The sequence below is a fragment of the Colossoma macropomum genome, unplaced genomic scaffold (assembly GCF_904425465.1).
Source record: "Colossoma macropomum unplaced genomic scaffold, Colossoma_macropomum, whole genome shotgun sequence".
Taxonomy (NCBI): Eukaryota; Metazoa; Chordata; class Actinopteri; order Characiformes; family Serrasalmidae; genus Colossoma; species Colossoma macropomum.
Window position 1 is genome coordinate 37608658 of NW_023494799.1, and position 14110 is coordinate 37622767.

General features: G+C 43.8%; 1 protein-coding gene across 1 annotated transcript in view; it reads right to left on the bottom strand.

The window, feature by feature from the left end:
• The window catches only part of zfhx3 (zinc finger homeobox 3), a 177903-nt gene that overhangs the window by 20225 nt on the left and 143568 nt on the right, over window positions 1-14110 (bottom strand). The window contains 1 exon segment of the mRNA XM_036586788.1: window positions 9748-9855. Coding sequence (XP_036442681.1) covers window positions 9748-9855 — 108 coding nt within the window.

A 14110-nucleotide genomic window follows, 5' to 3' on the forward strand; every position in this document is an offset into this window, starting at 1 on the left:
ATTACAAGCGGCTAATCCTTTTAATGCAACCTGCACGGCCATTAACAATGCACTGCACCCTCTTCCTCCTCTCCATCTCCACAGAGCGAGGCCAAATAACAAGAGGTTCATAGCTCAGCTAACCAGCGAGCGATTCCAAAGTGGAGAGAGAGAGAGAAGAGAGAGAGAGAGAGAGAGCTCTAGGTGCGGCACAACAGAGAAGCATGAGAGAGCTGATTAAAAATACTCGGTTAAGCTAGAGGCTCATAAAGGAGCTAAATCCACCCAGAGCAAGAGAGGAACCGCATGGAGCAGCCTCCAGTGGAAAGAATCCACTGTGAAACTTAAGACGCCCTCTCTCTCCATGGCCCTTAACGAGGCTATAAAGAGTTAAATTTGGCCTGATTTGTCCAGTCCTGGAAGGGCAAATTGAGAGCAGGGGAAAAGTGTGTGTGTGTGTGTGTTGGTGGGGGGGGGTCAGGTTAAGCAGGGCTGACCACGCTCCTTCTGCAGACATTAAAGTGTCAGGTCCAATCAGGGCAGGGGCAGCTGAGCACCGGGCGCAGTGGGGGCCCCCTGCTTTGGGCAGAGCGGCCTGCTGCAGCTCCCACAGAGTCGCCACACCAGCCAGCGTGGCCTTATTAGCGTCCAGTCACTGCCAATCCCATTAGACACGTCCACCAATACACAAAGGAAATGTTAAACAAAGGAACCTCCCATTCGCTGCCATTAACCTCCATGCTCTCTTGCCGTACTGTCCTTGCCACTTCCTGATCCACTCCAGTCCGCCCCGCCTCTCTCTCTCTCTCTCTCTCTCTCTCTCTAGCTCTCTCTCCCTCCTAAACTGATAAACTGCACCGTCTGCCTCTTTATATGCCCCTCCTCTGCTACTTGTCCTTCCACATTCACAGGGTCTTCAGCAGATCCCCTTTCAGGTGCTAGCCCCTGTGTGAAATCCTAGCTGTTCTCCTAAACGGTTCCCTCTCTGTCCGGGTGGAAATCCTCATCCATGCAGAGATACACACAAAGCAGCACATTTAGGGGCAGGCTGTACTAGTTCAGAGCTAGGAAAAGCCATAAGGAGGCAGCTGGGCTAGGGCAAACTAGACATAGAGAGTTAGCTTTGGTAGGACTAACAAAAAAGGCCTAGAATGAAGCCAATAGGGGCATCACTACCATAGCACAACCATGTATCTTCTAAACTGGAACTTTATAGGAGAAGAAAAAACATTGCTTTTAATGTAAGATAACAAGAGTTTATGCTTGCAGTAGTCTGGACCATCTCTGTTGTTCCATTTGTCATTCAATGTTCACACAATGAGGCTGCTGTTTTAAAAAGGTAGAAAAAAAGTCCCTAGGTTTTCAGCCTAACAGATAAAAAGGGGCAAAACAAAACAAATACACAGTATATCATCACTGTTTGCCAAAAAAACTTTTGAGAAGAAGGAAAAAACAATTTTTTCTTCACTTTCAATGTAAGATTTTATTACAAGCAATTCTGGTCTATTTCTATCAGTTCATTCACCATGAAACTTTAACACAATGTAAAAAGCAGCTGGAAATTTTAAATAAAAAATGAAAAACAATGGAAGAAATGGAGGTTTTGTTTAAACAGTGAATGTATGCACAGGGGAACACGGAAGCTATGCTATTAAAAATGAAGCTGTAGTAAGTTCTATTGGTGACACTTTATTAGGAGTGGTCCTTTGTAGATGAGTACATATCAGTGAAGTATCAGTAGTGAAGCATCTGAATACCCTTAAGTAAATATATTGTAGATGTTCTGTTGATACATTACTTACATTAAGTAGATGTGTTGTTAATATGTTACTTCCATTACACAGAACCTAACCTTACCAACCTTACCCAACCCTAACCCTCACCCTGGCCCTAATCCTAACCCTCACCTTAACATCAACCCAAAACCTAATCCTAACCCCTCACGTTTGACATGTTACTGAGAGTCTGTTAAATGTTTGTTTCATCTAAAAAGGACCACTGAAAATAAAGTGCCACCGTTTTATTGGCCAAAGTTTCTTTGTAGATTTTATTTGTCTTGTTTCTAATATAGAGAGTTTGGATTTGCAGGTCAGTGTGATCTCTGGTAGAGGTGGAGGGGAAGTAGGGTGTGGTCTACCCAGCTTTGGATGCTGCCTCACCTTGTAACGCCCTGTTAGGACTCCATAAATCTGTTCAGTTGCTCACTTCAAAAAAATGACCCCCCCGCCTCAATATACCATACTGTGACTAAAGTTTAGCCACCGTGACGTGTTTTCTGTTGTCAAGAGACAGAAAAGAAAAAAAACTCATATGGAGTCCACTGGAACAAAAAGGCCACCGATAAACAGAGAAAGAGGTGATTGTTGGATCATGCGATGCGCGTGTGCAGCACGGTTGGGCTGGCACAACAACACGGCTGACCAGGTCAGATCCATTAACTAAGACCATGACCAGAAGATAAGCTTTTAACAGAAGGATTCTCTCTCTGCCCTCCCATAGGAGCGAGGGTGTGAATGCGTGTCGGGTTCAGGATAGGGCTAAACGCAAGCGGTATAAGAGCCTGAAAGGACAGTGACTCTAAAAGGACATAAGCTTTAAACATCCTCAGTGCTCCCAAACATGGCACACTTTTAAATATAAAGGCTCTAAAAAGAACAAAAGAACCACTTTAGTTGGTTCTTAAAAGAATGGCTGAAGGTTCTGTACTGATTACGTATTTTCTTTTCATAGAACCAGGGAAAATGGAGGAATCTTTGTGTAAACCATTTTAAGTGTGTCCAAACTTCTGTGAGGTTCTTGTGAGCAAACAGCACCAATTTTTTAAAACCTGGAGAACAACATGCTTTTATTTCAAATACATGTTTGAAGCTGTGGCTAAGAGCACCCCATAGCTTGATCCTCACAGCTCCTCCTATGCATGCAGTCCTTGTCCCACAGAGCCCTTCCAAAATCCTTCATGGTTCAATGACGCGCTCCTCCAATCCTTGCTTCACCACTAAACACTAGCCTCTCCTAACATTCAGACCCATTCAGAGAGCAACAACAAGGCCAGGACTTTCCTCTGACAGCGCAAAAGCCAAGACAAAAAAAAGAGAAAGAAAGTCTTAAAAGTCAATTAGGTGATTATTAATTCATGGGCCTTTTCCGTAAACGGGAGGCCTTTGTGCTGGCGAGTCCCGTAAGTGAATTGGACTTTGGCACCTTCTCTCACCTCCTGGAGCTGGGCTGTATTTCTCAGCCAAGACAAGGGGAGGATGGTGGAGGTGGGGGGGCAGCTTGTCAGCAGAGTCTTGGTTTGCTGGAGCAATTTAAAGAGTGTGTCGCTCTTTGAGGGAGAGCAGAGCGGGGTGTACCGAGAGATTGCAATGTAAAAGAGTGACTAACACAACACAGCCTGTGCTACTGGAGATCATCCAGGAATGCACAGCTGCCCAAAAGTCACTAACCTACATGTCCTTGGGAAACAGTATTCTGAGAATAGGGGCTGACTGGGTGCCGCAAGAAAAGGAGAGTGGGTGAAGGAAGAAGAGGGTAGAACGTTTTCTTTGGCATGATGGGTAGGAAAGCTGAAAAAGACTGCTGTGTGGAACCAGCTAACCCAGCGTGGGCGAAGTTCCACTGACAAGCAGGCCTGGGAAACTAGCATCGCACTACTTTTAGATTAGTTCAGTTTTTTGCCTGTTTTAATTGTAGCTTATTTTCAGGGCTGCACAGATATGGGAATTATGGGCCTATATTTGATGTTTTTGTGCATATCTTTTGACGGCGATACATTAACCTTTATAAAATGTATAAATTGGGACCTCTATCTGGATTAACACTGAAGCATTTATTTGTAGAGGGTGCAGTAAAAGAATACAATGCAGATATTTTAGCAACAAATACAATAAAAAAAAAGTAAATTATTTGAATTCACTGGCATTTAAGCACACATTTAAGTCTTTTGTATAGTCTAAGAAAGCATGTATGTATGTATGTATGTATACATATTTATATGCACAGTTGTGTGCAAAAGTTTGGGCTCCCTTGGTCAAAATACATTTTGCTGCTTTTTAAAAACAAATTTAAAATATGTGCACATCCTCTGCATAGTATACTTTTTCACATTTTAATGCACATTTGCTATGTTGTTGGCTGAATTTAACATACTGGAAAAATGTGGACAGTGCAAAAGTTATGATAGGTTCATTTTATGTTTCATTTTTTTCGAATATGTCTGTCTATTTAAATCTAATACCAACAATTTCATTCTATAATGCACAGTCGTACCTCCCTGTTAAGATTTTTACTACAAGATTATACCAGGGATGGACTTTTTATGTGACAATAAACTTGAACTGAAACAAACTATCATGCAGCCAGTGGCTCATATTCCGCTGCTGCTGTCCTCTTTGCTTCTTATGTCCATATCAAGTCTCAGCCAGCCTCAGCAGCCTCTAGTCAGAGAGGAAGGCAAGACAGGGCCTTGTCAAGCATTAGGGTCTACACTTCTGCTACCGTTAGCGCAGACTGGATTCAGAGCAGGGAACCCACCGGAATCAGCAGCAACCAGACACCTTGTCTCGTTCTGTGCTGTTCCATCACCAGGACTCTTCCTCTGCTTCTACCTTCCACACCTCACCGGGGGCAAAATGGCTCCCCCCTCTCCGTCCCCCAGCTCTTTACAACAAAAGGCAGACCAGCCGTCGGTCCCCTGGCAATTTAACCATTAATATGGAGGAGCAGGTTTAACTCCCCACCGCTACCAGTCATTCACTTTTAATACGCATGCTGACAAAAAAAAAAAGAATATTATCTCACTCTCCACCGACCCTCCCTCTCTTTTCTCTCCCTCGTCTTTTTAATCTACAGGCCGCTCTGGTGCCCTGAGCGACAGAGGGCTATATTCCATTTCACCTCATATTTCTCAGGTAATTACTCTGCATCAATTAATTTCAAATAAAGAAAATTACAACCAAAGCCTAATGCCAAAGCAACTCCACACTGAGGCTCATCATAGCGTGCTATCCTTGGTGTATAAGCCTCTATTAAATGAAAGAACCACCTCCATGGCTTGGTAAGAGAACAGCTTGTACAGGCCCACAGGCACGACTGCTACAAAGTCAAATTTAAAATAAAGGAATTAAAAGGCGATATTAATTAGCAGATGCGTTATTAATCTGCTGAGGTCTCTGCCAAGGCTTAAAAGTGACTTCACCTTTGGAGGACGGTGTGGTTTTCCCGTTAGAATGCTCAGAAAGGCTCAGCAACACTTTACGCTCTATTAGACTCAAAGACAAATATATTTTCAATTTGATGGACAACAAGCTTGATGTGCAAGTGCAAATGCAGCCTTTTGTACACAACACTGTTGTATACACTAATGAAAGAGTTCTAATAGTAAAATCAGATATACTTCACATATAAATGAAACGTAAAGCACTTCCAGAAAGATGGCATATAAAGACAATAACCGAATTGACAGGCTCCCTCTTTATATTAGCAATTTACAAAGCCATAGTGATGTAGTCAAGTGACTACTTTGACAGCAAGCACATTTACTAGGATTATAACTCACCACTACTTGATCTCACACATCCACACAATAGTGCCTATAAAATCTAGTGATGGGCATCAGAGCTGTGAAATGAATTTGATAAAGCAGAGCATGCAGTACTGGCCCTCTACGTCCAGGGGGTGCTAATGTACACAAGTGGAATCAGTGAAGCAGCCCATGTATTTACCCTTTCTCTACCCCTTTCTTTCTCTTGTCCTACACACTCTCTCTTTCTCTCTCTCTCTCTCTCTCGCTTGCTCGCACACATGCACAGTCCCTGGTGTATCCAATCACAGGGATTCATACATTTAAGTAAATATATAAGAGAAAAGAGATGGGACCAATTTGGCCGGCTGCTGCGGCGGGTGTCAGAATGCGGATGACCTGCGCTGTAATATTATTTTTCCTCTCGTGCTCCAGCTCTTGTAATTTGAAAGTCAGGGACGAAAGTGGAGGGGGGGGGGTGGTTGGGAAGAGAGGAATTATTCATAAACCTCTATTGCTGAGGACTGCAACACCCCCCCCAACCAGCACCTCAATATTTCCCCCCTATATAGCAGCACCTCAATAGCAGCCCTCTCTATACATTTATGTTAAACATGTCACATCTCACTGTGGCAGCTCCTCCTCGGCCTTAAGCGTATTAACAATCACACTCATCTTTATCCGCCCCACCTTGCTCACACCCTTCTTTCCTTTCCCAGGTTTGGCTTTAATAAAGGCACCCCTCCATTTTACTAATGCTGTGCGGGCTAGGTGAAGGGTGTGTGTGTGGGGGGGGGGCAGTGGTGCAGGCCTGGGCTTGGCCTTTTATAAATATTTCATAAATAGCACTAGACACTATCCCTGGAATGCTTATCCTGAAGGTGGCTGAATTGCAACATCTGCCAACACTATATTTATTGCTTAAATAAGTCATGATTTCAACGCACCAGCTTAATCTAGTGTCTTTCCCTCTGTCTGTCTGTCTGTCTGTCGTACTCTCTAACAGCAAATAATTACAAAGCCCCTCTCTGTCTTTTTTTCCCCTCCTTCTTCCCCTCTCTATGTGTGCGCTCCAAAGTGTCTGGTGTGTTTGAAGACAAACAAACGCAGTCTCTTAGCAGATGACACGCTTAACACATGCACATTCTACACAGACTCTCTCATGTCTTTCTAAATGCCTTTAATGAATTGTGAGGAGCACTGTCAGATAAAAAAGAGAGCTATCAGATTGACAGTAGCTTTAAATAGGAAGACGTCGCTTTTCTTTTTCTTTTTTTCCTTACCTACTCCTCCTACCCCCCCTCCCAACCCACCCCACCCCACCCGGGCCGCCTAATGCTAATGCTCTCTACCTGACAGCGACTGTCATTCGCAAAGCAGCCCTGTGTTTCAACAGCCAGGTTGCGGTGCATTTTTTGCGCTCCACAAAGAAGGAGAGGAAGAAAAAAAGAAAAAAAAAACTTCAATAATCTTAACGACAGACCTTAATGACAGTGCGCTTCAGACGCGGCAGCTCAAAAATCAGCCCTAAATAACAGGTTAGCCCCGTCTGTAATGCAGCGCAGTCCGAGCGCAGACTTTTCTGCCCGGCGCATTCTCAGACGTGGCTCCAGCCAAAACAAGAGCGCCTCTGTTTACTGGACGCATTCCCCTGGTCTTCCTGCTCTCCTCGCACCGGCCGGGGAGGGGGGGTTAAAGAAGCCCTTCCTCGCCGCTTCTCGCAGACCGCACTGTCCGTCAATCATAAAAAACAGACTATAAATAGACAAACGAAGGGGGGAAATACACCAGGCTTCCATTAAACAGTACCGGTATGTGAGATCACAATGCAGTCAGGTTTCTCACCTCCACTCCACTCCCCCCCATCTTCCTCTTCCTACCCCCTTCCACCTTTCTTCAGACATCAAACAGCACCCTAGACCTGGCTCCCTAATGCACATGCTATTTTTAACTAAGTGTTTCTAATAAGCTGCTGGGAAGCCTGTGAATTTTTCATACGCAAGCATATCTTTCTTTTGTGGAAACACAGAAACACACTTATTTGGTGATTAGCGACTGACAGGGGGGAGGAAAAAGGAATTGAATATTCTTGTATCAAATTGCATGCCTTTCAGAGACAGACGCAGGGATCCTAATGTGAAGAGTCGTCTTCCTCTGCACCACAGGTATGATTGAATTATTAATCGTGCAGCTCATTTTAATGCTTTTTAAAGTGCTTTATTTTGATGTGTTAAAATATACTTTTAGCCATTTTCGGGCAGGCATGCATATCATTATTTCCCCCCATCAAAGGAGGAGTGCCACCCGTTCAAAGCGCACAAACAACTCAGCCTCATTTAAAATAAAAGTTGGAATATCAAAGACATTTTACAAAGATTTGGCTTCAAACATGGCAATGAACTTTTTTCTTTTTTTTTTCTTCTTTTTTTTTTAGTTTCCGTTTTTGCGCTGTACTTTCGGAATTAAGAAACGAAGCCCATGCAAAAGGTCTGGATTGTATCTTTTCTAATTTTCTTCCCAACCAATGGCTTTGGTGTAGGAACAGATTACAGGGAATGAAGCTGTCTGCTGGAGCTTGTTGGGTGGAGAGCAGTTAAAACAGCCGCTTTCCTGTTTCTGCACGATACATGTCCTCAGTGTCTGCTGCGCTTTAGTGGGGCTTGAAAAATCAAACAACTCTATGCACGTGCAGAGCGTTTCTTTGCTGCTCGGCTTTCCGCCGTGGGAGTTAGCTATCCTACTTACGAGAGTATATCTAACTTAGGTATACAGAGGCTTCAGCAGCTAGCATACAGTGTACCTGCGCGGAATCACAGCTGATGCAACAAAGTCAAAAATATATGAAAATGATACTGAGATGTCATAGTGATACAGAAAGAAGGGACACTATTGTTCATAAGACTTTACTCTTCACTTATCAGACTTCACTCTTCACTCACTGGCCTAGAATATAATCTTTTGAAAGCTTTCTTGAGGAAGACTTTTCTTAGCATTTAAAAAAAAAGCAGAAATGCAATAAAAAAACATGCCTTGTTGTTGTGGAAAACTAATAATACAGTCAATTTATGGCTGTTAACATAAAAACATCATATGCATTATATGTGCGTTATTATCAATACATTACTATCTTATTACATTGTTATAATCATATTATGATAAACTATTGGCATTGAAAATACACTCCAAAGAATGTACCAACATGGTTCAGAAAAATATGTCAACATTAAATAAACTGTGTTTATTTTGGTAACAAATTCATTTGCATTTGCTATCTGTTATATTAGATTGATTAGAAATGTGTTCATACAATTTCTATGAAGCCTACAGTCCTGCTACCGTAAACCACATGGGCAAAAAAGAGCAAAGACTGGCTATCAGATGTGCTCTCTTGTATCAGCCTACATGCTCCAGGCCCTCACTGCCATCAGTGCACATCAGCAGCATGGCAGGAGATTGAGAGCAAAGCACCACTGAGCTGAGTTCCCACCTCTACAGGCCTTTGCCTGCAGCCCAGGTTCAGGTTCAGGGCCCAGACCCCAGACCCCAGGCCCTAAGATTCAGGCCCAGCCACCCTCTGTGGCTCCACACAGACCCCAGACCTCCCTCCAGCTCTGTGACCGCAAACAGGGCAAAAACAGATTTACTGCCTGATTTACCCCTTCACCCTGTAACCACACCTCTCACTGCAACCTAACACCTGCACCTGCCACCCCCCTACTCCCCACCTCCTCTGCTTGAAAAATAGCCCTATCTGATAGCATTCTTCAGTGTGCGTGTGGGGGGTGGGGAGGCATGGTCACATGTGCTAAGACACATGGCAGTGCTGTAACTCTGCCCACTGGCCCTGCGGAGCCCCAACTAGTGTTTTTTGTCACTTGATCCGATTAACCAAATCAGGGCTAATTTATCAGGCAATTCCAGGGAAACTAAGATCCTCCACAGTGAGAAACTGAAAAACCTAAGTTAAAAGTTTGATTCTGGGAGGCTGGAAAAAAAGCAGAGCCACATTTAGTTAAAGAGCTCTGAAATACTTGCTGGCAAAAAGGTGCAATTAGTTAATGAGCAGAAACGCACAAGAGCGGAGGCCAGGAATAAAAATGGTTCTTCAGTATTCAAGAAGAATAAACACCTTAGCCCCTCCCCCTCTTATATGACTCTCCCCCACACCATCTCCCCCCGAAAAACTCCCCTCCTCCCCGCCTCCATCCCCCTCAGCCATTCAACTGAGCTGCAAAGCGAGGCCTTACCTGTGCCTTTGGTGAGCTCCTTCTCCCCCCCACTCTCTCTGTCTTTGGTTTGGTCCTCCTGGTCTGTGGTGGTCTCGCTGGCAGCCTCCACATCCTCACTCAGCTCTCCTGAAGGGGGAGGAGAGGATGGGGATATGTAAATCAGCCCTCCATCAGAATTGGTGGAAGCACTTAAAGGGACGGCGCCGTTTTTTTTCTATAGGAGCGTAAGACAATTACACTCACCGTTCGCGAGGCTATGAGACAAAGAGGGTGGGCTCAGCTTTGTCCCCACCCACGCTGCATAATTAACATCCAGGCTTTTAATTGCATTTGATTATTTTTTTTTACTGCTGCATTAGAAAAATGCATCTGTATTTTGTTTTTCTTTTTCTAATTAAAGCCTAACTTGATTATTTTGTTGTTTTTGTAATTATAGCCATAGTTACTGCTATTATTTTTATTGCTGCCTTTTTTTTTAAATGACCCTCAACTCCAGGGTTATAATTCTTCATTTATGCAGGACCATGACACAAATATCTTTATGGCTTCCTCTGTTTAATACGTACATAAAACTGCAGAAAAACCGCACACATGTGGTAGAGACATACACACATTTTCCAAAGCGGTCCCAAGTATGCAGACAGGAAAAGTAACTGTGTGAGAGCGAGTTTCAGCAGGGGAGGGTTTCTCTCTCTCTCTCTAGTACCTCTCGCCATGATCATAACTGCAGTCTCAAACTGCTGCCTACCAGGATCCTCACCAGTTCATTTCTATGCTAAGTATCTAATGCTATATATATATATATATATATATACGCTGTTGTCGGAACAAAACATTGTATCTCCAAAATGGTAACTTTACAGGAGAAGGAAAAAACATACTTTACTTTTAATGTAAGTCAATGGAACCAGAATTTTTTCCAAGCCATTTTGGGCCGTTTCTTTTGGTCCATTCAGCATGAGATTTACACACAATGTAAACAACAACAGGCATTTTCAAATTATGTCAAAGACTGAAAAATGACAAAAATGGAGATACAAGGTTTTGTTCTGATACACACACACACATAATATTTAAAACAGAACCCACAATTCATTCTGTTTTGCCAAGTCAAATGCAGAAATCCCCTGTAACCATCTTAAAAGCCCTGTGTTCAATATATCAGGCCATTTAAAAGCAGCGAACTCCCAACAATGGATCTCCAATAATGCCATGTGTAAGTAAGAGAGAAGATGCTGAAAAACAGATAATAAAATGGGCATCAATCTTTTTTTATTCCTCCCCCGTGCCCCCCCAGCGCCCCCTTTCCTGGGCTGTGTTTGTTTAAAAGTAGTGTGGCGAGCGCACTACCGCCATTGATTTGACAACACTAAAGTCTGGGCCAGTCAATACACCTTATCAGTTATTACACAAGTCAGCTAATTCTCAGCAAATGTACTTAAAATGTTCTTTTGAAAATGCCCCCCTGCTCTCTCCACTCTATCAGGTGGGCTATTGATATATCGACAGGGCAACAACGGCTACTGAAATCTCCTGCTCAAATATTCATCCCCTGTGGTTAGCGCAGCCGGCACAAAGGCTATGTGAGATCACCGCTCCATCGCTGCACTCAAACCCCAAAACTTAAAACAGTTTTTACCGTCCAATAATGTTCCAGCCACTTAAAGACTGAACGTGCAACCTGAGTCCCAAGCCTCAGCTCAAAAAGCCACCATATAAAGCCATTAAACTTTATATTCCTGTGCTTCATCTGGATATGGCTTCTACAACCGTTAGAGGCCAAAATCAAACACCTTTTTTTCCTTGCGAGAACAAGCAATGGAGGGTTCTGGCCACAAATCTCTTACTGTGAGTAGCTAATAACATCAACTTTATCCAGTATTTCCATCTCCTTGAATTGTTCTACATTTGTGCATGTACATTAAAAATAAAGGTGCACTAAAAAAAACACTTGGTTTCCTGAAAAAGCTTTCAGTCGCATGGCTTCAACTGACAACCATCCATTGTGCTATCAGCTTGTTTGGAGCAAAGCAAGCCTTAGCATCTGCATGGCTTTGTGTGGAATCGCCATAAAAAAGTGCTAATCTGCGTTTTGTTCAGCTGTTTAAATTACTGACGCGCCAGGCGAGAATGGCTGGGGCAATCGCTTCCCAAAGCTCACAATCAGTGTGCTTTTTAAACTGGAGCATTTCTTCTAGGCGAAAGAGTAATTAAAGATGATAAGACTAATGCTACAACAAAGAGCGAGCCATCCTCAGGCTACAAGGGTGCGCGATTGCCCGTGCTTCACTCCCAACACTGCATCCCTTCCTCAACGTTAACTAGACCATCCTTCTTTTTCCGGCAGAGGTGTGAAACGAACTCGTTCCTGAGCGCACCGGCCTACGTGTTTCTACACTACTGGACGGCAGTCACTAAACAGATCCACAGCGGTCAATAAACGCTGTTGCCCACTCTTGTTTCGAAGTCGATCTCTGCTGTTCTAAAACAATAGCTAACAGCTGGGCAGCGCAAGCAAAGTTGGGCTCGATATTCTTCTCCTCCTGCTCTTCTCGTGTTCTGTGTGGAAGAAGCACCTTCAGCTCAGCAAATGATGCTGGTATGGATTACATTGTTAGGCCTTACTGCTCGGGGCGGACTGATCCTGTGTTTAAACGAAAGTATTTAAGTGGAATGACTGGCTCTCCAGTAAAAGCGCCTGTTTAAGTGTTCCCCAGATCCCAATAGCTTATGCTATATATATGGCCTTTATTCTTTCATAAATGTGCATGTTTCTATTATGTTTCCAAGGCAACTGGTGATTTCCACTCTACGCTGGCTGTCCTCGGCTGGCGAGGAGGGTCTAAGCCATGGGGAAGCAATGAGCTAGCTTTAGCACAAGCCCAAGCTAACCAGCACCTGCAGAAATCCACCTCAGCTGGGTGCAGCATTAGAATACACCACAGAAGGAGAAGCACCCAGATTACACAGTGATTCTACAGCATGTTTTACACCTCTGGATTAGCTGCACGTGTTGTCTAAGCCTCTTCTGAAAATGTTAGCTGTCCTTTACAGTATGTGGCCATCTCATGACGAATGGACCACCAGAAATGGTCCAAAATTACTTGGAATAAAATGCTCTTACGTTAAAATTAAGAAAGTTTCTTTTCCTTGTTCTGTACAGTTTCCATTTCGAAGATACGAGGTTTTCTGACATTCAAGTTCATTAAAGCTCACGCTGAACACAGCAGCTGTCACCTTAACCTTCCCCAGACCGGTCTCTATTGGGGCGCCCTGCTCTTTCTCTCCCGCTCTCTCTTTTTTTCGCCCTCTCCCTCTCCCCACCCTCCACACCACTTCTTCATTTAGTTTTTTAATCAAGATATATGACACTCTCCCGCCGCACCTCACCCGCTAAACCCCCATAATATATGCAGAAATGTAGACATTTAATTCCAGCCGCGCACTACATCTTTAAGTGGCAAATGGCTGTGCCTATCCCTCATCTCATCTGCCACCGTACCACACAATGATTAAACCCGGGCCAGCCATAATTAATGAAAGGTCACAAGTGGCCTTAGAGTAAGGCTGCGAAACGGAGGGACGCGCCCACATGCAGTCACAGATTAGAACTGGAAATAGATTGGGAGGAAACACTCAGAGCTATGGCAAGCGTGTCCATTCTCTAGCCCAAATTCTGAAAAAAGAAAAAAACGTAAAAGGACAATAGCCTGAAGGTTAGCTTTTCTAATTAATCATCCTCATTAACCCTCCTCATGCAACGATGTAAAACTTTTAGCTTTAATCTAATCATGCAAGTTGAATGAACCCAGTGGAAGAAATTTCACTGTTTGCTGTTCGGCAAAGGGATAAAACATTTCCCACAGCATTTCAGCAGATAATCATGAAAACATAGTGTAATTTTGCACAGAGGACATAAAATTCAGACAGTCCCTACAGACTAAGAAACCTGTGCAGGATGGGTTAGCATGAGGAGTGGATGGAGGCAGGAGAAGAATATTCTCAGCCCTCAAGCACATGCACCCCCACACACACTCACACACTAGCTCTATGTATTCCCTTCTGCAGGGTGTAGGGGCTTAGACAGACCTATAGGTGTCACCCTATACAAGCTGGGAAGAAGCAAGGCACACACACACACACACACACACACACACACACATACACACATACACATGTAATGGCTGGAAGGAGGGTTAGAAAGGCACAGACAGATACAGTACATGGCTAGGGAGAGGGAGAAAAAAAGCAAGAGAAAAATGTGGAGATGACAAAAGCAGATGCTGGGCAGGAAGTGAGCTGCTGGAGATGAGGCTCAGAAGACAGTGCGATTACCTTCAGATGAGGCCCAGCAGCCTTCAGCCTTTTCCCCAGAAGAACA